Consider the following 27,920-nt stretch of genomic DNA (forward strand, 5'->3'; position numbering starts at 1 on the left):
GGGCTTTGTCAATAGCTCACCTCCATAGATATCCTGAGCATAAAAAGAAACTTACCACTTATAAGTGCAGCAATGTGATAAAGTTATTGGTTTGAAAATGGCATTTTTGCCGACATGATCTAGAAAATATCTTTAATCTGATTAACATTTGTCATGAACATGGTTGGGCAACAAGGGGTCTGCTATGACAGTCACAATGAGTATTTGTAGACTGATGGAAGCAATACATGCTGGAAATCTGCAATACATGTGTTGGATCAGGTTGTAGATAGTGCCATGTGGCAAGCATCTACAACATGATATGCAGAAATGCAGCATCTGACTCATTCCTCTCACTGACCCCAGACAAGCATGTGCCTGTGCACTGGTCTCTGAGCCCTAGATGCCACACATCATCCAGATCATCTGTAAATGTTAAATGGGCCTCAAATCTTGACAGAAGTGCACCTCTGGAATAACTTTCACATCTTCATCACACAAGTATGTTTTTAAATGAGTAGTATGAGAAATGTATTGTCCTTCTTCTCCACAGAAGCAGTTTGAGTAGAAGATGAAAAGGATATAAAGATAAACACCCTTTTTGTCATTCTGTCTTTTAATATGTATCTTCCTCAAGATCAGTGTTTCCTATCTTGTAATATAGTTCATGTTTTTGCTACTGGCTTTTACCTGAATGTGTCCATATTAAATGTCATCTACCAGCTGTCTGTCTTTCAACACAAAGCTAACAAACTTATTGAATTGTACTGTATGTATGTGTATGATTATATTCGCAACACTGCTGTGGTGGTCTTTAGTTTCAGAGTGATCTCTTCACTTGAATTGAATTTGGGTTTATATAAATGTCTGTATTTGAACCAAACATTTCCCATTGGAGATTTAAATCATTTGGAATAACAACATTTTTTCACTCTTCCTTTTTTAGTAGACATAGGAAGATTGGGCAAGAGTCAGTCACTGTCAAATTGCTTAAATTTTAAGGTTCACTAAAAGGCATATGTGACAGACCCTACCCTCAGGGAGGACAGTCCCAAGGATCTGCAAGTACAAAAACACTTGATGGCCACAAAAAGTGAAGTCCAGGAGGTTTAAGTGTAGTTCTTTTCAGGACAAGCAAACACAAAGCCAGCACTCTCCCAGACAATAACAAATACCACTACACTAGGACCATCCATGTCCAAACAAAATCGGAATTAACCCAATCAAGATTAGTTAAAAACACACTTAATCCCTAATCTAATCAAGTAACTCATTAGCACCCACTGTGAGACTATTTACAAAGATAAGAGGCCACAGGTCTTTAGCTGGCCTGCCATAACACTTTTAACTGCTGAGGAAGCAGCACTAATGATGTTTATTTGACACATTGGCAGTGTGCCTTTATGCATGTGTTTTGAAACATACAATTGTTATACAAGAAACGAACGTGGTCTGAAAAGCAATCTAGGCTGCAAATATAGAATGTTTTAATTTCAACATAGTCACTAGGTGGCTTTTAAGAGAAAGGTTGTGGAATGGCAGCCCCGGATAACCTGGTTTTAAATTGCTACTCATTCTTCATCTCTATATACAAGGTTTGAGACTTCCTTTATTCTACACAGCAGGTAACATACAGCAGTACAGTACTAAGTTTCCCACAGCTGCTGTGAGAGTGTGCCTTAAGCCTCACCCAAAGGGAAAACGCTTTCAGCTAGACTCCTTTGCTTATTAAAAATAGGTCACAGTTATCTTGGCTACAGAAGCCAAGTTGTTAGGATTTCAAGGTCTGTTTTGAGAACTCCTTATGAATTGTTTCCCTTTGGCTAGCATAGTAGCTTCAAGTAGTCCAGCTTAGAATGTGCCTGTACTCACCTCAGTAGGAATTTGCATACTGTATATTTGTTATGGGCAAAAGTACTCCTAGGCAGAGATTTACACAGGGGTCTTAGGCTTAGAAATAAGTCACCCATCTATTGTATAACTTCTGCAATTCATTGTATTGCAATTATATGTCAACTAGTTGAGAAGCAGACTTGTTTTAAAATATTGCAGATGGTTTAAGCTGTTTAAGAAAGTAAACCACTCAAACAGTATTGATTATTAAAATAAATTTGAACCGTAATTGTTTTGTGTTATTGTCTGGTATAAATCAAGACTGATACACAAGAGCAAGTCACACCACAGGAAAGATTTACAGTACGACAGAGTTTGTTGTTTATGCGAATTTATAGCGGTTGTCTTCTAGGCTTGCCTACGGCCTTTCACCCACGCAAACTGCTGCTGTCTCTCACTTCAATGGGAACAAAAGGAGCTGCATCACAGACATTATTAGAATGTTTCAAGCATCATATTATATCAGTTGTAAAACTGAAACAAACAAAAGAACAAGATTGGGGAACAAAAATGTAGCTGGGATTTGTTCACAGACTCAACTAACTGTGGTCAAGGTGGAACACTCCAATTTATGTTATTAAAGCCACCTTCCAGATTCAGAGAACACCCTTGAAATCCATTATATGTACTGTAGATAAACAATAGTTATTTTCCAGCAAGCACAGTGACACAGTGGTGAGCACTGCATCCTCTCAGCGCTGGGGTTCAATTCTGGGAGTACTATTTGTGTGGAAATTGTACATTCTCCCCGTGTTCACTTGGGGTTCAACCGTGTGCTCCGATTTACACCCACAGTCCAAAGCTATTTTGGTACATTTATTGGCTTCTGGGAACTGAGGAAAAACTGCCGCTGGACTGAGTGTGTGTGTTTGTCCGTGTGTGCCCTGTGAGGGACTGGCATCCCATCATGCATCCACTGCTTGCTGGGTTTGGCTCCAGCGTTCCCCACAACCTTGTACTGGATAAAGCAGTTCTAAAATAGATGGACAGATGATTAATGCATTGTATTCCATATACCATAAAACACACGTATTCACAGTAAACGAATATCACGAAAAAAGTAGGCAGTTAACAACACTGTACCTATCAAATTAACGCACTGAGGAACACTCTCGTTTCAAAATGTTGATGTCCAGGTACAGTAACTCCAAGCTGTAGAAAAATCACATTCACTTGATTCTAAGTTCTCCACAGGTGTTGGTGCCATGAAGGGAGGGTCAAGAGAAAAGAACGCTTTATTCTCCTACTGTCATAACCTTTACAGAGGGTTATGAAGCCTTTCAGGAGTGTTCTGGTTTTCAGCCTCAGTACTAACCATGTTCCTTGCTATGTCATTTCTATAACTTCTTTTCTTCATATTAAGTAGGTAGCTATTTTCCCAACAGCTAGCACAACAGAAAACATTCTTATTCATAAAACTGAGTGTCTGTGGTCACTCATATTTTACATTATTTGTCTCGCAAGTAATAGAAGATGTTACACATTCAGGGAAGGTGCAAAAATCTGAAGGAAGCACATTTCATCTTATATAATAGGTTATATTTAAGATGTGTGTAAGCTTTTGAATAAGATGTCTGTATCCTTACAGACATTCTACTGTATATAAAAGGTTACCTTAAAAAATCTGGGAAGAACCACGTTATCTTATATACAAAACATAAGCATGGTTCTAACATAATTATACTTTTTATATCAGAAAAAACAACTCCAAGCTAATTTTTATTTAATATTTGCAATTGGACAGAATCGTTGAAATATTTACTTGTAAAATAAATATATTATGAAACTAAATTGCTGTAGGTCAATTTAAGACCCTTTTCTGAATCCACATGAACAGTTCCAAACTGTTATTTCCAATGGCCTGTGTCTTTGGGATGCCACAATGTTCCTGGGCTGAAATCTTTTTCACACAGAAGGCTTTTTTATTTTCTAAATCATAACTACAGCTGTAGGATGTGCGTCGAAGGAACTGTTTGTGGCATTCTTGCTTGTGATAATGGCTCATATTTTAATTGCCTAGAAAATTACTGCATATCTAATTAGGAATCTTTAAAGACTAACTTAAATGAGTAACTTTTTATACTGTCGACACTGATTTAAACCCAGTGTATTTAATATTATTATTTTTTTTATTTATTACATTTAATGTAATCCAACATTTTTTTCTCTACAATTCCCATGAATAAAGGGACATGCATGCCTTTTTTAAAGTTTGAAGTGGTGGTACAGTACATAAGAGAATACAGATGGTGGTAGATTTAAGTCTTTGTATAGGATTACAGAGACCATGCGGGCCACTCATGGGTCTACTTTTTCCCAAGCTCCCAAGCTACGAAGACATGTACTGTACATTATGTACAACAAATCCTGCCAATGCCCAGCATGAGTCAAATACCTAACGAGAGCACTTCCTGACAGGATAGCTGTCCAATCTTGCCTTGGCCTTTGTGAAAAGAAACCCGGGTAAACAAGGCAGAGGTCTGATTGATGGCATTGATGGCAGTACATGAATCAAAATTAGTTGGGACGTGAGGCTTTTCTCTGTACCACAGAAAAAAAATGTGTATTTTATCAACTGTATTTGTTGTGTAGGCTGGCTGCTGAGCTTGCAACCAAATCTGAACTCTGTAAAATGGAGGTAATTATTAGACCATGTCTGCATACAAGCCTGGCCTCAGTCTTACCCTCTGTGCTCGGGTGTTTGTGTGTATATCACACAAACACAGGCTCAGACCACATCAACTGCTATCTCTGGTGAAAATAAATGTTTGCAATTTTGCTAACACTGGCTAAATGTCAAGCTGGTTAACGTTGTGTGATTCTGTCCTTGGGCAGCTAGTGTTTCATTGTTTTTTCAACCAAACAATCCATCAAAAGTAATAAATGTACGCCAAAACTGAATGTTACACTGCTAATTGTACCTCAATAGGTTTAAAACATTGTCTTTCTAAAAAACTATTTTTTAAAAAAATCAGCTTTTTAAAAAATGCTTTACCGTGCAGCTATGCATCTTTAATTTTTTTTTACAAAATCCCCTTCCTTTCTTTTGAGTTGTGTGGTGATTTCATTCTTTTCAAATCAGCTCTGTAGATAATGTTCCTGTCCACAAGTGTGAATCTTGTTTTAAAGCTACAAAAATCTATATTGTTTGTATACACACTGCCCTCCGAAAAACCCAAGTAAAATTGGAGGTAATGATATGATCTCATATGACACGTTTAGATATCCTCTTTGGCTCCTTAACTTTTAATCCATTAGTTGCAAACCCAGACCTTTTAAGTGATATTGCACCAGTCACATCTAGTTCCTACCTATCTCAGTTTCCTGTGAAATTTAAACAAATTTCAGTTTCCCTTTGATTATATTTGCAAAATAAACTAATTTACTGTACTGTTGTCTTGTAAAATGCTTTAAAACATTTGTTTGCTATTTGCGTTGCATGGCATGCAATTCCTGTGGATAATTAATTGTAAATCCTTTTCAAGAAGAGGTCACAATGACCCGCTCAGGCCCCAGACAGAGAAATAGACTATTTTCATTATTTGTGGTACATTAAATTGCTTTCAAAATCTGACGCATATAATGCTCAGGAGCGGTGACTTGGGAGATGTTATTGAAAACATTAGCATGGTAAAATATGAAATTCCTTTTTACTGCACATTTTATTATTTTAAGCGCTTCTGCTCTATGACATTGTACAGTATATTAACAAGATTTCAAATATGTATGTTTATTCGTAAAAGCCATATTTGTAAATCTTGTTGTCCTTTCCATAAATTATAATTTCTTTGTGATTTACCGTGATCCAGGATTGTATACATTTTTTAAAAAGTTGTTTTGTACACATTTTTATCATCAGAACAATGATGGAGAGGAATGAGGAAGAGGAATATTATTTAGATCCTGACGCTATCTTCTATTGTAGCAAATCTTCTACTCATTAAAATTTTCTCCAGAATCCTGACCTTTTCTGCCTGAGTCATCTGTGCTACATTGTGGCACTAGGCATGCAAATTAGGCAGCCAGAGTCTGATGTTAAATAAGGCTTTTGATCTTTTTTAATTAAACAGATTTCCTCAAAGCGCTAAAGTGATAAAGTCCCTATGTATACAGAAAAGTATTTTTTTATTTTTAAAAAGCTTAAATTAAAAAAAACAATGGTCAAAGGTTGATGGCTAGGCTTGTTACAATATAATTTTAAATTGAAGATACATATACTACTATTTGACACCTATAACATCTGAAAATACATGAAATATAACAGTAACTTGTATCGTTCATATTTGAGAAAAGATAATGCATATATTATGAGTGTTATTGTTAACTGTAATTGCTGTTGTATGAATCTTTAAAGGGATCCACAAACTTTGTGCTCTGTTATATACATTTGAGACGGGAAGCCAGTCATGTTACATACATACAGTTTAAAAGCTGTATGTAAACAAAAATGCAAAATACAAAACAGTAACTTAAGACTTCAAGTGTCCTTATTTTAAACTTACAAGCAGTTCTTTTTCTTCAGATGGAAAAGGTTTCTGAATGATTTACTGTAATTCAGACATCAGCACAATGGTCTTTGATTTCCACATGAAATCTCATTAAAAGTCAAAGGGACAGTATTCATGCTGTTTGATAATCTTGCCCAGTGTGGTCTTGTAGAAATGACTGCCTTCCTGGTTTATGTAATTCTGTACTTTAGGTAATTGTGCAAATATGGCTCCTGTGAATGCCATCAAATGTTGGACATTGCATTAGACAGATCTTTGCTATTGTTTGTGTCTGTTACTTACTAGGACTCAAGACAAGCATTTTTCAATTTGGCAAACTTTGCTGCTTTACTGAAGCAAAGAATTTAAAGAGCTCTTAACAGATTGGAGCTACGTTGCATAAGCAGAACAGCAGTTTCAGATCCTGCACACTTACCCTTGTCCTGAATGACTAGTGCTGCATTGGAATAAATGAATTTCCTAATACTGCAGCAGATGTTAATATATTCTTCCTGCCAAGCCCAAGAAATGATCTTTGAAGTGTGTGCCTATTATGAAAGTTTTCTATTTTGAAATCCTCCTGTTTTGGTACAAAACTATCTTTCTGTTACCATACTATAAAGGAGAGAATTTACATTATAAATGCAACAAGATGTATTGTGAAAAGATCTTGTCTATAGGAAGATGAGCCACTTGCCCTGTTGGTAGATTTATCTTATACATCATAATTAGATATTATGCAGGTGTCAAAATATAATGTCTCTCAAAGTCAGAGTTATTTAAATTACTTCTTAAGATTATATGTATTTTAATATGTTCATAAACCCATATGTGCAAAATGTATATATACTGTATCACAACATATATACAAAAATGTATAAAGGCTATAACAAAGTTAACTTTTCAAGCTTGTCAGTTAGATTAAAAAAATAATATTATAATTTTGAGAATTGATGGCTTTGGAGGATCAGGTTTCTATAAGTGTTGTTTCATTTTTTTTAAGCTGCTGTAAGTTTGACTGGGATTTGGGAAGTTGGAAGATTATTCTTATTATAATCCTTAGATTTTATTTTTAGATATCTGTACAGCATTGGACAAGCTCTACTCCTCAGACTTTATTTATTTTTGTCTGCATGAAATCCAGATGTCATGTGTTCACCTTTAATTCTGTGATATTCTTGCCAACTACATTTTCTGTCATTATTTCATTGTAGTTCAGGTGGGTAGCTGCGTCAGCATACGTAGGCTGCAAAGCAGCAAGTAATAGGTTTATTCCATGCTGAAAAGAGAAGAAAGAAAACACAACATTTCAGCTGTGGAGCCTTCTTCGGGTGTAAGCCAAAGCTTGTAATTACACCCTTACACCCGAAGAAGGCTCCACAGCCGAAATGTTGTGTTTTCTTTCTTCTCTTTTCAGCATGGAATAAACCTAATACCTGTTCCATTATTTCACTGTTCCTTCATGAACAGCAGGGTATGACTTCTATTCTGAATGCTAGATAAATAACATGAGTTTGGTTTCATTTAATGAGATGGAGGGTTTCTTCTCAACTCTGCGTGATCTAATCTATCAGTAGCAACTGAATAGCGAATCAGTCCCTTAATGCTACAGTATTGACAGGATGTTCAAAAAATGTAAGAATGATTTAGAATAGAATAGAACATACATAATACTTACTTAGTTTTACATTTACATTTATGTATTGGAAAAAAACAGGAACTCTTTTGAAAGATGGATCAATATAATTATCCGAAAACGGTACCTACTTAGATCAGAATGCTTCGCTTAAAAGAAAGAAATAACATTATGGTGTCTTTTAACTTGAATCTATATACAGTATGAGAGTCATCTTTCAAAACCTTTAAGCACAGCACAGAGCACATTCAGGTGCATTCAGCTGTTTAAGTGCATGAGCACGCATTGTAAGAAGTTTGTGTATTTTCCTGTAGTTTAAAATGGACTCCCAGATGGATGATGATAGCCATTTTGCTAAACGTGCAATGTATAAGATGTGCCTCTTTTCTCCATGACAAGTTATAGCATAATGAAGCAGAAGATAATGATCAGTGTGATTCATGCATTTAGTTGCAGGTTAGTTTATGCTAGGCTTTGAAGCTGTCTGCAGCCTCACCACCATACACATTTTATAATTTAGCTCTAGACTAGATATAGTGGGTTCATTATCTGGGGCCCCAGCTCTAATTTTTGATGAATTGCATGGAGCCTGAAGGTTCCCCTTGACCTTGCATTGGCCACAACTCCTTCTCCACCAATGGGAAGCTAAGAAAGTCCTAAGTGAGTTGGATGATGTATTTCCCCTGCAAAGTATGTAGCAAGCACACTTTTGTAAATAACCAGGTTACCAGCTGCAGTGTGTGGAGAGGTGTTAACATTTGTTGTTTAAAGGCATCAGTGACTTTTTGTGCTGATATATTTAGAAAAGTCTGTAGAGCTGCCAACTGATACAGTTAACAGACTGCATTCTGACACAGGCAATTTCTCAGATGAAGATTCTGGATACATCTTTATTCCACCACACCTTCCAAACAAACAAAAGAGTTTTTTTATATATGATACACGTATAGGTAAAAGTGTCAAAAAGGATAAAGTATTTATTCTGGGAAGCTAGATTAGGTGTAAATGCTTATATTCTGTATTCAACAAATAGCTCTTGAACTACAGCCCTGGAGAAGTGAAGTTATCAGTAACCCTATACTTTAATTCGACCACAAATCAGTCATAGCTCTTTCATAAACACTTCGTAACCAATAAACACACACATTTAAAAACCACATGGCAAAATAAAAATTAACATAAACATATCAAGACCACTGTTACTGAGCTGCAGCTAAAGAAAATCCCTGTCATCTCTCAAATCCTTTATGGAGTCTTCCATCATTTTCACCTGACTCCTTCCAAACTGGAATCCTACTCTTAGTCTGCAGCTAAAACTATGTCTTGTTATGAAACATTACAAATAACTGCATGCCAGTAATGTCATTTGCATAAATGCTTGTAAAGGATTATGCATGTTGTTTTTTCATGTTGTGTAGTGTTTATGAAAGAGTTATGACTGTTTTTAGCCTCATTCGTGTAAAGGCTTACTGAATTATTTATACAATAGTTTTACATATAAAAATAGCTCTCACAGGCATATTGCAAAGGGCTCTGGGGGTTGTAGAAAATGTGATTTATTTCAAGAGTCCTTGGAGGAAATCTGGTATCAATACATAGTCCAATCTGAGGGCCAAGCACTGAAAGCATATTGATTTTTCTTCGAAGGGGATGGCAATAGATTCCCATTTGGGAAGGATCTGATGTCATATGATCTGAGTCATACATGTTAGCAGATGGTGGAGAAGTTTCAAAATACAAGGTCAGGCGAAAAACATGTGCCAGTACCTTGTAGCTCTCCCTCAATTTCATCCTATTACCACTCAGAGAAGCAGAATGATCCTTCACAGGAGGTAAAGTCTCCAGACAGAGTTTGGATAGAGTGAAATGGAAATATTCACTATTTAAAAAAATGTACTGTAGTATGGTTTATTTTCTTTGTGGAGATTGATACCTTCAAATCCAGAGGTATATTGGATTTGTATATTACTGGCATAATGAGAATTCATTTTGCCATGGCACATAAAATCAAGAGCTTGTGGAGTATTTAAAACTTTTATTTTCTTCTTATCCGCAAGTTGCCTTTACTTAGGTATTTGGCTTAAAATGTACTTTATAATGAAATTTTAACTGGTAGCTAATTATTTACAATTTCCAGAATAATGCCCTCTCCAGCAACTACTTTAAAACATAAATCGTCAAAAACAGAGCTGAATACTTGAACTTAATTCTTGCTTAACTGGGAAAGCACTAATGCGTTATATAATTGGTCCTCCAATTAAAAGAACTAATTAAAAAGAACTTCTGCAGGAGCTTTTGTGAGCGCAAGAGGAAAGGTTAGATTCTGAGGGTTTTGAGTAAGAGGACATACTGAAAGGTTTTCATCAATAGTAGAAAAATGTACTGTAAATTAAATCATTCTCTTTCTGTTTTCCTGTAATACAGCTACAGCTAGAGAAATAATTTGTCTCTGGCAGTAGTGGAAATACTTGTCTTTTCACTCAGTCAGCAAGGCCTTATGTGTAAAGTGCCCATCCTCTGTACATGCATAAAACGGATTTCTGGATGCACATACTCTGAAATTTATGAAACAAATAAAGTAAATCCTAATAAAAAATGCCATATGCACCATTCAGTGAAGCACTGTATTCCCCAGTTTCCAGCAGAAAGTGCTGCGTGCATACTGCGGTCAATGAAAAGAGCTGGCAATTCATAAAATGAAATAGGTGCCCTAAATTCAGTATGGCAAATTTCTTTTCTGTTGAAAGGCTGTATTGTTATTTCTTCAGAGACTATTGTGCATGAAACACTGGAAGAAATGATTATCCTTTTTAGTGGGGATGGCAGCTTCAGTGTCTTTATCAGCGACGCTGATGACATGTTCGATGTATCAACACATCTGCTAGTGTTGAAGATTTGCAGAAAGGAACTTTTTCACAGCTGACCCACAAAATGGATAAAAATCTTTTGGAAAGAAGACTTTCATCCAAAGCCTGCTGTCTAAGCACACTAGATGTGATTTAAAATTTAGACAGATCGATGAATCAATCAATCTTGTGAAATCTCAGGAGCTAAGCAAGCTAAGCAAGGTTGAGCGGAGTCAGTACTGGGACAGAAGAGCTCTAAGGAAAACCATTGGTAGACCAGTAGGTGGTGCTCTTCCCCCGTGGCTATAATTTCCCAGTATCATGACTGGAGTGACCATGTTGAGAAGGTGCCATCCTTAAGATGAAATGTTAAACCATGGTCCTGCCTCTTGGCCATTAAACAACCCGTGGCACTGTCCGAAAGAGTAGAGTAAATCAGGCCTCCTTAGAGTTCCTCCAAACTTCAACTGGTGGAGTAATTTCTCTACCTGATCTGCCATGCAGGGGGGCTGCCGGCTGCTGTGGGCACTGAAATCCAGTGGTGGTCCCCCTCCTATAAGCACTTTCGGAAAAATAGGACAAAATGAAATCTTAAGCAGCTTCCTAGGGCATCAAAGGCAGCTCCATGGAGTCTGTTAACTGACATCAGAAGAGACACCGTGGAGTTTGTCAAATGAAAATTAATCGTACTTCCTGGTTTATGAGTAGGTTTATACTTACAGTACTGATTAAACCAAAAAATAAAAAAGTATGTTTGCGTGATGTTGCCTTTGTACTTTGCCTTTCATAGCTGTCTTTTCTGCATGTTTTTAAGCAGATTTCCCCTTTATTATCTGTGAGTTAATGAACAAAGGAAGCTATGCCAGCCAAGACTAAAAAAAAAAATTTAAATTATCAGTTCTTCAGCAGATGTACACCTTAGACTGCTATTTGGTTTTCCTTTTAATGTTTATTGTTATTATATTATAGCAACATAATTTCCATATAAATATGTTCTCCACCAATAAACAAAACAGTGTTTTATTAGTGCTTTTGAAATTAAAATTGTTCTGGGAACTCTAATGCTTTTACACTCTATACTGCATAAATAGGAACAACTGTATCTGCAAAGAAAGAAGGGAGGAAAAATGGATTTCTTTATATCCTTTAATTGCTTCTTTCTATAAGCCCCAATATGTTAAGTGCACTATTCCACAGTCTATGGAATCTAACACATCATCGGTTTCCATCCTTGCAAAATGAATGTTTTATTATAGTTAACTGAAATGAATGTGGCTGACATTAAAGAATTACATGCAAAGGCCTTAACCAAAGCTTCATACCAGTGCACCCCCACATTTCTTCAGGTTATAGGTAGAAATTCACCTGAAAACAAAATAAGGTATATTATTTTCCAAATTATGTAGAAATCATAGAAACTCAGATGGCTTAAGGGTTTATAAATAAGACGGTATCATAAAGATAATGCAATTTAGCCAATGCATGGTTGTATATCTGCAGTAATCATGGAGAGCTGAACACCTGATGGCAGGTTGCAGTAAATCCCCTTGGGAAGGTGAGGATGATGAGCATCAGAGGGAGATCATTCCCAGCCAAATGAATTAGAGTTATGCACAGGCTCCACAGGAGTGAGAGGGTCAGCTCCATCCCTGAGCTGTACCGGCCTTGACATGTATAGGATGATGCACAACACAGTTACCAACTCTGCCACAAGGTGACTTCAGAGTGCACTAGAAAGGATTGAGGGAATTCATCAACTTAATAATACATAGGAACATAACAAAGGTTACATCTGAGAGAGGGCCACTCAGTCCAAATTCTCAGGTGTTTAATATCTAATTGCACTGGGAATCTTTGTTTGTTTTCTTGAAATAAGCGATTCTATTTAGTCCGACAACAAGGCTGGGTGGTTTGTTCCAGACTCCCACGCCCCCTTTGAGCTCAAGCTTGCATGTTTATTTTTAAACAAAATGTTTTGCCTCAAAGCCATCTCTCTTCAAGTGAAGGAAAAGTCCTTTAAAACACAACATGCAAATGCAAATGCAATAAAAATAAAGAGAAGGCTCCATTAAACTTAAACTATCCTCATATGGGAGCTTTAGTGTTTCTGATTTGCAGACACTGCTTCGGTGATTGTTGCAAACCGGCCAGGACTAGTAAGCTGAGTTAAAAGGTTGCTTTTGGTTTGGAGTCTATTTCTCATGGTTGTTGAAATCAGTCAGTGTCTGAGGTTTCATCCCTTGTCCTCATTGCTGTGAGATTGAACTTCTTAGTATCCCAAAGGATTCCCTTTGTCTGTTCCCTCTCCAAGCTGCTCATTCTCCTTTAACATGTGTACTGAACTTTGGGATTCATGCTACTTCATTTTGTTCTACTTCAATACGTACAGGGAATCAGCTTAAATAACCCTGGAACAACATGTTCACTGTTTTCCACTTTTATGGACAGGAGTGACCTACCAGCCACGGGTCTAATTTAATTTATTTTTTATTTACATTTATCATCTCTTTTGGGCTGTAACGTTCTTGAAAAGTAATGAACTCTGCATGTACAACATCAACGGATAAAGAGAATTATTTATTACACTATTTAATTTAAATCTGTGATTAAATATAAAAATGAATAGAGTCACATTAAATTGTCTTTATTATTCTTTTAGTTTACTTCTTTCAACAGATTACAGTATGTTCCTGTACATCATTTGGACACAGTTTTGCTTTTAATGGTGAAGGCTCTCGGCTACCATTTGTAGCACTAAGAACACAGAATGATAGTAATCTTTTATATGAATGGCTGTATGTAAATATACTATATGTACAGTGTGTGTTGTTAATGCACTGCTCATTCAGATCCTGCTTAGTGTTTACAATGTTTAAAGAAATCAGAAAAAGAAATGCATTTATAACACAATTTCCATTGCTGGAGAGAAAAAAAATCACACCCTAGTAGATACCACTGTGCCTTGTTCACATTTTTAGAATCCTTTGTAATTTAGTTTACAAACAAAATAGATATCGCTCTAGTTCTTAGGGTTAAAGAGTTTTCGCTACTGCAACATTTAGACATTCAACAGAATAATTTCCTAAGCCTCCAAGCTTACCTGCTAATGCATTCAAAAAGAGAAAATGACTAAATGTCACAGATCAAGAACACTCCAAGGGCTAGGAATAATTTCAGCATCTTTAGACTGCTTTAGAAACTGAGTGATTTTGTTTCACAAAGGATAGCTAACAAGCAGCCATTCCATTGCAATACTTTTTTTTTTAAACCTGTGAAGACTGTTTGGTTTAATCAGTCTGATTTATTGACTTAAATCACACCAAAATAAAACTAAGGACCTAATGCTAAGATGACCCCATAGTTCATTAATTTCAAACTGGTGCATGTTTAGCCTAACCCTGTTGAAGAGATTGCTTATACTGATTATGTGGGATCTTCTGAAAACTGTTCTACAATTCCTAAACTGTTATTCATATTCAGTACTGAACCAATTGAATTGAATTGTGGTATTTACTTAACATAAAAAGCTAACAAGACTGAAAATGCATTAGAAATTTGGTGCAATGAGGTATAGACAAGATCAAGCCATAATGAATGCCGTCCTCAATCAGGATTTCTATCAAAAGGGATTTGATTAGATGCTTTGCCCAAATTCACTCATGCTTTTTGTGCTTAATGATAGCCATTTACTTCTTTTTAACCTTATTGCAACCAGCCCCTGAGGATTTCAAAATTAAACAATGATGATAACTAACCAGCTGTTACATGTCTCTGAATCTTCCGCAGACAAAGGGTATAATGTGAGAGATGTAGGCATGCGCTATATTTAGAATTAAATTTGTCTTCCATTCACATACAAGACAGAAAAGTAGCTATCCTGATCCTGTTTCTTTTACGTCTTATACAGTTTGTGAGATAATACAGACATGTTTAACATTAAGACAGATATCAACTTTGCTATGAAAAAAAAAGTAAAAATGGTTGGTTTTGAGTGTGGAAATTAATTGTAATAGAAGACATTGCTATTAAGATCAAGAACATATCTGGACTTTCAACATCGGTTGAAGTCAAGATCAGGTAGGGATCAGAAGTAGTCCATACTGTTAATCTCCCTCACCCTGTACTGACTGCGATTTCCTTTTGTTCTTGAGAACCAAAGCAGGAGAAACATACAGTACATTCAAGTAAAGATATTTCTTTGCAGAAGAATTCATAACCTGGATATATGATTCCGAAAAAATAAAATTATCAGTATTTTAAATCACAGTAGTGCACTTACAGTCCATGCAATATGTCTAACACAGTCTCAGTCTCCCCATACCCCATGATGTATTTAAGACAATCTAGACAAGTGCAGTTCTTCTGCTTACAAAAATAAGTCAAATTTTTAAATACATTTCACCATAGAATTAGCCTCTACTTAACTTAGTAAGTTAAAATGCTTTCACATTGTGAAAGATTACCTGAATTATAAAATAGTTTAATATAACTAATGTTATTAATCTAAACAAGACCAAAAAATGTTTGTTTACCAAAATACATACAGGTACATGGATGTACAGTAATAAGCCAGACTTTCATGTTAGTGTATGCAGTCTCACATCTCAGCAGAGGTATGGAAAGACAGTCTTGGACTTATTTTTTCCCATTTCTGCTGGCTGATACATTTTTTGGAATTGAAAAATCTCTCAAGGTGCTGTTGAACATAACAAGCATGTAAAAACCGTCATCATCACTATCATCAATCCTAGACACCTTAGGAAGATTTAGACTTAAAAAACACTGAGATATGCCTTTCACAGGAAAACATTCTTCATCAGATTAGTCCATCAGTTGTCTTTATTGACATATTCTTCTGTAAAGAAATTCATCACCTTCAAATGCAACAAAGATATATGCAAGATTTGATGTAGCTAATCCTATTAAAAGATATGAGATTATTAAAGGAAATATTAATCACTAGGAAAATTCTAGGAATTACCATTATCAGTTAAATATAAAAATGCAGCCAGGTATTAATTTTACGAGGAGTATTTTATACTGCTTCTGTCTGAGTGTATTGACAACATGAAAATTTTGGTAAAGTGCAGAAATAATACTTCCTTCAGGAATGTTCCAGATGTGTGACCTTCATAACATGTTACCTTTTCTTTCCATTTCACAATCTGATTGCTGACAGGAAAAAAAAAAACATTTGCTGAAGGTGCTGGTGACACACAAGATACAAACCGAGCCACAGAGCTGTTCAGCCTTCTGCTTGAAAACCTTAACCTTCCCTGATCAAATGTGCCATTCACAAGTAACTTTGATATGGGAGGTGAAAGTAATAACTTACAGACCAAAATACAGTAATTCCTACCTAGAAATATGACCAGGGGTTCAAACAGGGATCAGCCAAAATATGTGTCAAATCAATCAAAATTAAAAAAAAAAGAGGATATGTTTGTACCAGCTTCTAAAAACAATCCCTCCTCAATTCAGTACCATTTCCAGAAAAAACATGCTTAAATAAGAGGCATTTTGGGTTAACTTACTGTAGTCACACCGACTACACTAAATAGGAATTTTGCAGCTGAAAGCTAGTCCAAATTGTGTTTCATTTAACTAGGCCATGTTTCACTACACAATTAATGGACTGCCTATTCTGTGCTCACTGGGTCCTTTTTATTGATGTCTCCTCTTTGTTTCTAATATGTCCATCTTTGTACTGTATATGGGTCCTTATATCACTTCATTTTCTGAAGTTACTGCATCCTGATTACATTTCAGAGCATCATGACTGGGGAGAGTAATACATGTCAAAAATATGTTGTGCCACTTTTTGCCTACATACTGTACATCTTTTAACTTGCTGTAAAAATGAAAACTTCAATAAAAAACACCAGCTAAAGCAAGAATTAAATCAGAGCTGTCACAGAAATGTTTAACACATGGTCTTAACCCTTTCAGACACAATTCTGTGATTCATTTATTCTATCAGACAACGTATTTATTATTTAGACCCATTTATACAGCAGGGCATTTTAAAACTGGTGTCACAATTTGATCATATTTATAATATCTGCCTGAATTGGAGTTTTTCGTGGTGGCCTTGGCCATCATGAGGACAATAGTGTCAAAACTCTACAGAATGCAACCATCTTTTATTACGTTTTGTCACGGGGAACAGGAAAAAATAAAACTGCAAATAAAAAAATAATATGAACAGTCACCCACAAGGGGAAGGTCCCTGGAGTCTTCTGGCTCAGTTGATTTTTCAGTAGCTAATTGACTCAAGAAATTGAGTCAAGAGATGTGCCTTTAAATGAGTTGATGTTTTGGCTTCAGCAGAATGCCTGGGTTGATGATACTGTACACGCTGTACAGCTCACAGCACCTCTGCTACCTAGTTCATACATTACTGCCATGTGATGTCCCCACAACCTGAACTGCTTTTTATGTTTATTATGTTTATTATGTTTTGTGTTCTACACAAGGTGAAGAAGAACAGCACATTTACTACTTTTGGCGGTTTTTGGCTGCTTTGTGTATGGCATTACAGCCTTTGGACCTTTTTGGGAACTTGGAAATAATGACGTTTCAGCATTCTCAACATTCTAAAATCAATAGAATATTCTGTGTTCCTTTCAATTACAGAAGTAACAGCCTGTGGGAACCCTTTAAAACCTTTTAATCCAGCCTCCTTCTTTGTATGCCAATCATTATTATTGTTACTTACCTTCTGAGAACATTTATTGTGGACTGGTGAGGACTCAGTACTTACTGTACATACAGAAGCAGAAGTTCTGAAAAGCAAACAATAGTCTTCAACAATAATAAAAATATGCGGTCCACTTAACAAGCAGCCTTGTTCGGCCTTACTTGAAATGTTTTCGGTTTGCATTTTCTATAGGTTTTTCAGTAGTTAAATTTTAACAAAGGAGGGTTGATACAATGAACTAAATAAAATGCTTTCTGGAAGCATTTCACTCCATTAAGATTTACAGAAGGGTAGTTTTTTAATATGAACTGTTAGGCAAGTTGGGATTTGAGATGCCAGTATTAATTTTGGTAATCGAAATGAAATATGCAGTGATTTGATATATGATTACTGAGAATTCATTGAAGCATAACAGCAACAAAATGGTAACTAAAGAAATAAGAACAGTAAGAAAAAAGCAAGATTCACTTAATAACTGTTTTTAACACTACGTGTGCTGTATCCTTTTTTTTCTATTTAAAGAATGAGAATTACTTCTCTTTTAAAAGTTACCGAGATGTGTGAGTGACTTTGACTTTTTGAATCCAGTTAATATAATGTTGTTGTCAAAGTCTGTAGTGTTTCCTAACAATCACATTTCTTGTACTCAATACAAATCAAGAAGTGAAATATCTTTAGCTGAATCAAGTAAGCTGATACAAGAGTACAAATCCAAAGAATCGTGGACAAATACTATATTGCAATTTGACAGAGAAATTGCACACATCTATATTAAAGCATAACTATTCATTATGGATCATTATTTAGTTTTTCAGTTTTGTAAAATGTATTGCTATAGGAAAATTGAATATTAAGTTTAGATCTTAAATATAAATCTTTTTATCCATTGCACAGAGGAGTGCAATTGAATAAAATGGAATGCTTTCTGACCTAGGACAGTCTGCCAGACAGAAACCCAATTATAAGAAGGATATAACAAAATATTTTGCCAAATAAATTCTTAAAATAATTTAAAATAAATTCCAAGGCAAATAGTTACTTGAAAAGTATAATAACCTGGCTGTATGAATATTATAATTAAAAAATGGATTGTTTATGCATAGCCTAAAAACCAATTTTGGGCTCTACTAAACTGAAATAATGAGTAAGTGCTCTATTAAAACAAACGATCCTCTCTTATCTTCCTGGATGCATGTTTGTGAAGTAAATCTGAATAAGGTATTTTACCAGAGTCCTGTGCGGTTAAGGTTCCAGTTTACTATGCCTTTAGAACAATTCCTTCAGACTCTTTAATGAGACTATTTGTGGACCCCAGATAAACTACAATGGCTAAATAATTTCCAAGACAGGTAAGGAATATGGACTGGAAGCACAAAGCTTGTTTAATTTCTAGTCCTTATTGGTTAACCTACAATATTTTCTACTGCTGGCATGCAAACAAGTTGTGTAGAATCTTACGTACTGCCCTAGCAATGTCTGAATAAACCAATCAGCAAGGGAAGACTTATTGTACAAGTATTGTGTTTTTTAGTATAGGTTAGTTAAGGGTTAAGAATTTGGTCATTTATTTTACCGTTCCAGAATAAAAACAGGCAACTGCCCCAGTGCAACAGCGGCTTATGTAGGACACATCAAAAACTCATTTCTAATGTTTCAACACCAGGTTTTCACTTACTTTAATCAGATCTCAGAGGCTCAGCAAAGGCCCAGCCTGGTCAGTAGTTGGATGGGAGATCTTCAAGGAAAGGTGGTCCAGATTCAAAAACCAGCCCCACTCTGCTGCAGGAGGTGCTGTCCTTCAGATGGGGAAATAATGCTATACAGGAAAAAGAGAAAAAAAAAAGATGAAAAATTGAGAACATACAGGATGTAGATGTAAGATGTAAAGCAATCAGACATACTGTAGGCCCTGGTACAGAGGGAAATTTAAAGTTCAGAATTGAAGACAGTCAAAGAATTTGTCTCTCAGAGAATCTGAGGAAGGGCATCACATAACAATGGAGCAGCGACAACAAAGCATAATCACCCAAATCCAAAATTTAGTCCTACTGTCCTACAGTAGCAATGGCCCGGCCTCAAATTAATTGAGCCTATGTGAGGGAGTATAATCATGTAGGAGTTTAGGGAATGATGATGGAGCCAGATTATTGAAAGCTTTAAAGGCAGTAAGAGGATCTTGTATTGAATATGTGACTTTATATGTGAGTGATATGCTGCCAGGGTCTGGTGTGAGTTAGAAGACTACTGTAGCTGCAGAATTTTGGACTTTTTGCGACTTACTGAGTATAGTGTTCGGGAGCCCATAGAGTAAAGAGAAGCAGAAATTAAGCCTGCATGTATGAATCACTCAGCATTGGACACTGATGGAAATTTCCTAGTGTGGGCAATATTTATAAGGTGAAAAAAGATGTCTCCATCACATTTTTTTTTCATGTGGGGCTCAAAGACAAAAGATGATATGGGAAGGCATCCTCCTTTACTGAGAATCTTTCCAACTTTTCCAAATCTCTGTTTTGTTGCTATTTGAGTTTCAAGGAATTTGATGTCAACTAATAGCTTGAAAAGCAGACAAAAGATAAGTGGTGGAGGCGGTAGATCAGAGGAGGAAGAGATTTTATCTGTAAAACTGAGTATCATCTGCATAATGATGAAACTGAAGACCCTGTTTGCTTACAATCTGACCGAGAAGAAGCATGTAAATAATAAAAAGCAAGGGGCCCAAGACTGAACCCTGTGGTACACCATAATTGACTGGGGCGGGAGATTCATGAGAACCAAAATGCTGCCTGCCAGTCAGAAGGAACCATTTCCTTCTGGAACCAGTGAAACACTGTGCCTTTGATAGGCAATAATGTTTGCAAGCTTTTGAGCAACACTGAATGATTTACTGTATCAAAAGCTGCACTAAGATCAAGGAGCTTAACGATACTTATAGCCCCTGAGTCAAAAGCAAAAAGTAAATGGTTTACAACCCTGACAAGAGCAGTCTCAGTGCAATGATTAGAGTGAAAACCAGACTGGAATGGTTTAAACAAATCTTTAGCTATCATGTGAGCTTGTAATTAACACGCACCCACACATTCTTAAACCTAGATAATTAGATATTGGTCTGTATTTTTTCATTATATCAGGATACAAGCCAGGTTTCTTTAGTACAGGAGTGATTGATGCAGTCTTTAAAGTGCTGGAGACCACACCCGTGGACAGGGTTGATGATATGGACAATTAAAGGACAGACGTCTGTCAGCCAAGATTTCAGTAAAGAGGTAGGGATGGGATCTAGGTAACAAGAAGTTTCTTTTACAGCTGTTAATCATTTTTGGAAGTTGATCTGAGCTGGTTAATTCAGAAAACTCTGGTGCAGAGGAGATGACAATGGAAAACTAGGGCTCAAATAGTTGTCCATATCAGGTAGGACTTGATTCAGATAATTGTAGATTTATAACATCGGTCTTGGATTGAAAGAATTGCAAAAACGTAAGACAGAGGTCAGGGGTGGAAGAATGAGTAGAGTTGTCCGGGGATTTAATGAGCTTGTTAATAACAGAGAAGAGCACTTTATGATTTCCTAGTCCAGAGCTGATTGTGTCGAAGATACAGGAGGATCTGGCAGAAGCCAGAGCAGCTCTGTAGACTTGCAGGTGTTCATTATAAGTGAACCACTTGGCCATTTTTTTTACTTCAGCACTCCAGACGCTGCCCAGTTAGTTTCAAAGAGCACAGTTCAGGTGTATACCATAGAGAGGAGCACTTAAAGGAAACTAAGCTAGTTGTAATGCGTGGGGTGTGGGGGTTGAGATACTTCAATTGGTAAGGAGGTCTCTCACTTCCCCACCTGCTCTCCTGTGTGTGGTGGTGGTTGGGGGCTACCATGAATCATACAGGTGGGTAGTGGATGAAGTGGTGGATCCACTTCCGGGCTAAAGAGAACTGGCATAAATGCCAAGAATTATTATTATTATTTATATTTTTGTTACAAACTGTTAAAACTTTGTCAGTACAAACTTCAAGTTGAATAGAGGGGAAATATAAATATTTAAAAAGACCTGTATCGAACAGATACAATTACCATTATTTTTAAATTGATAAGGTATCATGCAGTCCACCATTTCAAACTGTACATTCAACCTATTAATCTAGTTTCTCCTTCATAAGTAAAAACACAAGTCCACCAAAACACCCAATATAAGTGCAAATGTTTTTTTTTTCAGGTGTCTGTTGCTTCTGCTATTACTTGATTGATATTTCTTGTCTCCATGACCAAAAAAAAATCCTGGAAAAGATTATTTAGGAACAATGCATTCCCCATGTTTGACGACCCCTTTTATCCTTAACATACTGAAGAATGTATCCCCACAGCTGTCCACAACTACCTCTTGCGTTAGCAGCAGCACTGCTTGAAGTATCTCTTAAAACTTCCCATGTGGGCCAGCATAGTCGCATCATTAGAATTACAGTGGTTTAATTAATGCAACCAATTATTCCAAACACTTTTGTCTTCTTTTATGTCTTACTGCATGCAAAGTGGAAAATAATTTCGTTTATTCCTTCCTCTCCACGCACAGAATGATCAAAGTGCCCAATTCACCCCCCCCCCCCCCCCACCAACACCCACCATGCCCCCACCAGATCAGCAACCCTGTAGTACTGCAGTTACAGCGAGTCTCTATGGTTACTACTTGCGCTGTAGTGCAGAGCAGAGAGTAGAGAGATCATGTCTAACAGAGGTAGTACTGAAAAGAAGATGGAGAAAGAAAAGGACGTCTTTATTCAGCAACTGCCAATATCAAGAACTTACCAGGTTTTACCATATTGAACTGGTAATATATATTTGTTTAAAGTCTGAAGACAGTTTGAATTTTATATCCTGTAGCTCATACATGTACAGTACTATATAACCCCCAACCCCTTTTTTTGGTCAACAAACTGATTCCTCAACTAGATTTATCAACATTGATGAATTGTGATTTTCAGTGAGTTGGCACACCTGTTGTTAACTCCAAGACATTCTGCAATTTTCCTGATATCAGGAGAGAGCCCAGGCAAAGGAACAAACTGGAAAGATAAAACAATGTATGCTGCTTTTTTTGTATTGTGTCCAATTTTTGGATTCCATTTCCCCACCAAATCACATTGATATCTGTAGCAGAAGTCTGGTGCGCTTATGAAGTGTTTTCCATGGAGGAGATGCATTTTCTTGGCCTTAACAATAGCGCTGTTTCATGGGATTGTGGTTTTAGCTGAATGCCTTTTAATTTTTTATTGAAATGCACTGTTGAACTACTGTCTATCCTTAGCTGAACCTTCACTGTGTGATACATTAACATATCCCAATGATTTGTGTGTTTGGGTTAGGTATTATTAATTTCCCAAATGGGACTCTTTGGATATACAGTACACTGACATGCCCATCTATTACTTCATAAATAAGAATACACTTTACAAAGCCTCATCAAAAACACGAGCAACAAATGTTTTGTCTCCCGTTTGTATTAATACAGGAATTAAAACAGATACAAATGTGCATTTCTCACTGCACATTTTGAGAAATATTCTTAAAATACTGACCTATTTCCATTAGGAGATAATGCTTGGCTTGTGTTTTTTTAACTACAGTAATATAGTATGTGTATTATTGCTGAAGTGGAATTGCTTTGTTTTGCATTGCTTAAAAATAATTTTAAACATTATTTTGCAGTAGGTGTATAGTACTTTAAAACATGAACGCTTTAGTTCAGAAGCTAGCTTTTTATTGCTAACTTGTAGTTGCTGAACAGGAAAAACCAGCAGAGGGTGTGAGGCTACAAAAAGAAGTGATAATTTATCCTTTACCCTTAGACAAATTAGAGTGGAAGAAAGATTATATGTATACTCTAGAGTTCTATTTACTTTATTATTGTTTGTACTGTATATGTATGTCTTATTGTAAGGCAGTTTAAAATGATGTATCAAGGCATTTTATTAATATTAAGATTATTATTAATATCTTTAACTAAGTGAGATCATTTAGCTTCAGAATTTATATATAAATGCATTAGAAATATCTTACACATATATTACATTTACATATTCTGAGACTTCAAAAGGTGATCTAGATACAGTAACTGAACCAATACTAATGAGTCATAGAAAGATGAACTTTCTGCCCCCGTAGAAAGATGCATTATGTTAATTCTAAAATGAACTGCTATTTAAATGGGGGAAAAAGCATCTAACAAAATAAAAAAAATAGTCACAATCCTTGTTATCTTCATCACATCTGCACTTCATTTCAAAAGAAAGAAAAATAGCCTTTCATTCCACTCCTTTTGGGGTTGAACTGTGTGAGTACATGCTATTTAAAAATGAAACAAATTGTTCAGATTCAGACACTTCTGATTCTGCAGGGTAAAGTCTTTTTAGGAACTGAAGGACGGTATTCCTTCATCAAGCCACAGCCTCTGCGTTGTTTTGTCTTAAAATTGGATGTAATGTTGTTTTTTAAAGTGGTATCACCTAATAAACACTTTACTTGCTTTAGAAGTTTTGTACTGTAGAAAAAAAATATGTATTAAAACGGTAAAAATACAATGCTCGCCAAGCAACTGAAGAAGTACTTCAGTATTTCTTTCTGCAATCTGCTGTTTATTTTATGCTCCAGGAATGTCAGCTAAGTAGAAACAGATGTCTGATTTTGAGATGAGGGTCTGCCATTTGGGTAGTGAATCTTAGCTGCCATTGTTTTGGGGGTAGTACGTTCTACAGGTAGTCTCATGCAAAAATCACTTACGTTTTACAGTATGTTTCCTTTGGTTTGTTCCTACTCCCCTCCTCCTTTGAAAGTAAACAGTTTTACCAACAACTGTACAGGCCGCTGTTTACCAATCAAGTCTGCAAACTTTTTAAAAGCCAAAGATGCCTGCTGCATTTATTTTCCCATTTGTAAGCACATCCTTCGTGCAGAGGATGCTGATACCGTCCTTCTCGGTGATTGGTGGGAGCGTTTTCTTTTTGTCATTCTTTTCCTGTTAATACAAATCCCACACACTCGTAAAATGAATAAGCCTGATCCACTGCCTCTATCCCTCCCATTTTGTAGTTTTCTTCTTCTCCTGGTGAATCAGCATTTTCATTTCAGTAACAACCCCAACCACTACACGTTCAGACAAACGTTTAAATGTGCAGCTTCTTAGAGAATAGAGATGTCTTCTTTATCAGGTGTGAAACATCCTGTACCCACTAAAGTAATTATTTTCTTCAGCCCAGGCTGTATAATAGCAATATGCGAGCTTTGGCTAAACGTGTGAATCCGAGCAGCACTGCAATTATTCTGGACTGTCATTATCGCATCTTTGATTGGCTGCCAAGTAAACAGAGGGATCCTTTAGTTATTAAAAAGCACTCTTTCAAAAACAAGCTGCATGCTAATACATTTAATTACGCACTTACTCAGTCACAGTGTCTTAAATAATAATAACAGGAAAGGATTGTGCCCAAAAAACTCTGTAATTGTGCAGAGTCCATCCTTATCCCAGCATTTACATACTGTACCTACCATTAGCCCCAAATTTTGTGTGAATGTGAAAAAGTATTGTTTGAGTGATGCCATCTTTAAGCAGTGGTGATGCTGCTAGTGATTGTAATGGTTATTAATTGTTGTCCTAGGAGTAGTATTGTTCACGTTATCTTTGCAAGTTGGGTAGTTTTCAACACTGTGCCACTTCATCAGTTTACATTCCCTAAAATCTGCTGGCTGTAAGGCCTGACTGTACCAGACACTACCTCCCTCCCTCTCTCCCCAAAAAAGTGTATCAAAACAACCTGATCAAGACAGTAAGACGACCCCTAAAATAGAATCACAGACCAAAACAATCTCGAAAATCAGGAGAAAGTCCCCCCCAACTCAAAACGATTTGTTTTCTTAAACGGGGAGGGGTTGGTTTGTGTGTGTGTGTGGGGGGGGGGTTCTTCATTTGTGCATATAAACTGCAATTGTGTTTTGTAGACACGGGACCTCAGATGGTGCTGTGTTGTCGTGACAACCAATAAGGGAGTATCAGGCTTTCGAGAAGGCTTGATGCCTAAGGGGGCCAACAGTGTGAGGTATAGCGGGGGAGGGGGTTGAGTTGGAAGCAGGGAGGGAAAGAGAGAGAGAGGCAGGCAGGCAGAGCGTAAGAGTGCTGAAATCTCACACACTTTCCGAGCAGCGCTCCGCTAATCTTTCGCAGGTCTTTATAATACCCACGCTGTCAGGTTAAGTGGAATACGCTACTCGCCGAGGTTTGAGGAGTTCCTCTTTACCGCTGGACTCTCTGCCTTTTGGTCATCACCGCGCTTTGCTTTCTTCCATTTCTGTGCGATTTTTTTTTTAAGTACCTGCCCCCTTTCTGGAGTATCAAAACAGAACTGCGTCTTTCTCCGTAAAGTGCACAAAACACAAACACTGCTGGGGATCTGCCGTTCCGACTCCTTTGCCGACCCCGATCATGGTGGGAAGGGGATCTTGTAAGAGGCAGTTGCAGGCTGCTCTGCTCAGACTACTGTGCCTTATTCCAACAGGACTCCCTGTCCGAAGCGTGGATATGCAGCGAACAACCGACAACATCACAATTCGCCAGGGTGATACAGCGGTCATAAGGTAGGAAGAAACCCAACTCTTAAAATATTGTTGCATTTTTTCTCCTACAAGATGCATCTGCGTTACGACCAGCTGGTCTCACTTGTGTATCAGTTTTTTTTCCCCCTTTAGTTGTGGAGACTTTGTTTCCCCCTCCCAACTTCATCGTACAGTAAATGTGTCGAGGCTGATGAGTGTTTACATTAAGCAGCAAATGAAACAGTATCCACTGTTACAGCCTAGGGTTTTTTTTTTTTGCGGTGGGGTAGGTTGCTGAATTTCAGCGTGCGAGAACAGTTACTTCTCAAAAAGGGGATTTATGCAGCGCGTTTGCAAATCCTGGATACAAGAAATTTCAGCGTCTTCGTGCAATACGTCTAAGGCAGTTTTACGTTACAGGGAACCAGCTGTAGTTCGAAGCATTTTCAAGGGCATTTTTTTTTACAAATTGAGGAATTGTCCAGTTTAAGTGACACGAAATAGGAAGTTTCGTTCATTCTGATTCGTGGTCGGCAGTCCTGCGAGTTACTACAGGTATAAGGCGAAGCATGAAGTTGTGAAATGCTGGACAGAAAGGTAGCGACAGGAAATGTTTTAAGAAACTCGTACATACTGTAGACAGTTCAATGAAAATAAGGGATTGTACTACAGTTTGTGTAGGACAGGGGATGTCAGAATTAGCCGTACTGTAGGTACCGTTTCCTTTTGGTCGCGTTTTTAGGTTTTTATTCAGCTTGATAGAAAACCAAGAACGCAGTACAGTAGAGTAAGGTTGTTCTTAGAAACACATTCTTGGTTTTCATAGTAGTGGAAATCACTACAAGCCCATGAATTGTGAAGAGTTGTCATCTGGCCTCAGTTGTAAAAATCTGTTGTGCAATCAATATACCGGTATACTGTACTATCAAAAACGTAGGTGGAAAGTTGTTCTCCTGTCGTGTTGTCTTTTCGCCTGTAGCGTTGCACACGTCAGATTGCTGGATTATTAAAGTAAGTGACGTATTGTACGTTTTGAAACTGATTTGACCTACAGAAACCTTATGGTTGAACTTAGGAGTCAGTCTTATTTGGTGGAAGAGGAGTCCTGCACAAAATTAAAATTTTAGACTCGCGTCTCTGTGCTGTTTCATTCCGCCGAGGCGCCAGGAAAAAATAAATCGCCAATCAAATTGTAACAAGCGAACACAAGACAAAGGCACGGTGAAAATCAGGACAGGCGGATAAAATATGGTGATTTCCTTAGTGTTTTGATTTGACACCTGCCTTGAACTCCACTGGAACCGCACAATGTTTGAATTTAATTTATTTTAACCTTGTCCTCCCGGCTGCGCAGTGAGGTTTAACCTTCAAAATGCAAACATCGATACACGGTAAACAATTTCACGAGTCCAGCTGCTGGTCACAGAAGAGTAAACAGCCTTACCTGGGAACTGGGATTCAAGTGCTTGCACTGCTTTGAAACTACAGGCATAATGCCATTCGCAGGATAGCCTGAAGGGGGCGCTTATATATTTAAGTAGATTTGGTGTGCTGGTTCCGCACTTTTTTAAAATATCCGTGTACAGTACTGCGTTAATTCAGTCCTGTTGTTATATCAATGATGGCGTGTTACCGATTAATTTCGGAAGACATTGCGAAAATGATAATGCGAATATAATATTAGTGGTTATGGTAACGAATCCTAAATAGCATAAACAAACTTTTCTTAAATCTTTTAAGATTTGCAAGGCCTCATGCAAGGGCGTTCCACGTACTTAATTTCTGAGCTTTGTGATTTTAATCG

At 36.9% G+C, this 27,920-nt stretch overlaps 1 protein-coding gene and 1 long non-coding RNA gene across 5 annotated transcripts in view; one reads left to right on the plus strand and one right to left on the minus strand.

Moving 5' to 3' along the window:
- Positions 1-27,920, plus strand: part of lsamp (limbic system associated membrane protein) — a 628,278-nt gene that overhangs the window by 396,047 nt on the left and 204,311 nt on the right. Inside the window, exons 1-2 of one of the 4 annotated variants that reach the window (XM_088638501.1) lie at positions 25,605-25,623; positions 26,080-26,158. In XM_088638501.1, coding sequence (XP_088494627.1) covers positions 26,103-26,158 — 56 coding nt within the window. In that variant the 5' untranslated portion in view covers positions 25,605-25,623; positions 26,080-26,102. Of the gene's footprint in view, positions 1-25,604; positions 25,624-25,644; positions 26,159-27,920 lie in introns of those variants that run through there. The other 3 variants (XM_088638498.1, XM_088638497.1, XM_088638500.1) reach the window with 3 other exon arrangements.
- On the minus strand, positions 17,421-27,657 carry LOC148657891 (uncharacterized). Its single transcript, XR_015939988.1, has 3 exons — positions 27,561-27,657; positions 19,217-19,357; positions 17,421-17,626 (listed from the first exon to the last, which is right to left on the minus strand). It is a non-coding gene; the product is annotated as an uncharacterized LOC148657891 (long non-coding RNA).

This window comes from Lepisosteus platostomus, chromosome 7 (genome assembly GCF_059453375.1).
Source record: "Lepisosteus platostomus isolate fLepPlt1 chromosome 7, fLepPlt1.hap1, whole genome shotgun sequence".
NCBI lineage: Eukaryota > Metazoa > Chordata > Actinopteri > Semionotiformes > Lepisosteidae > Lepisosteus > Lepisosteus platostomus.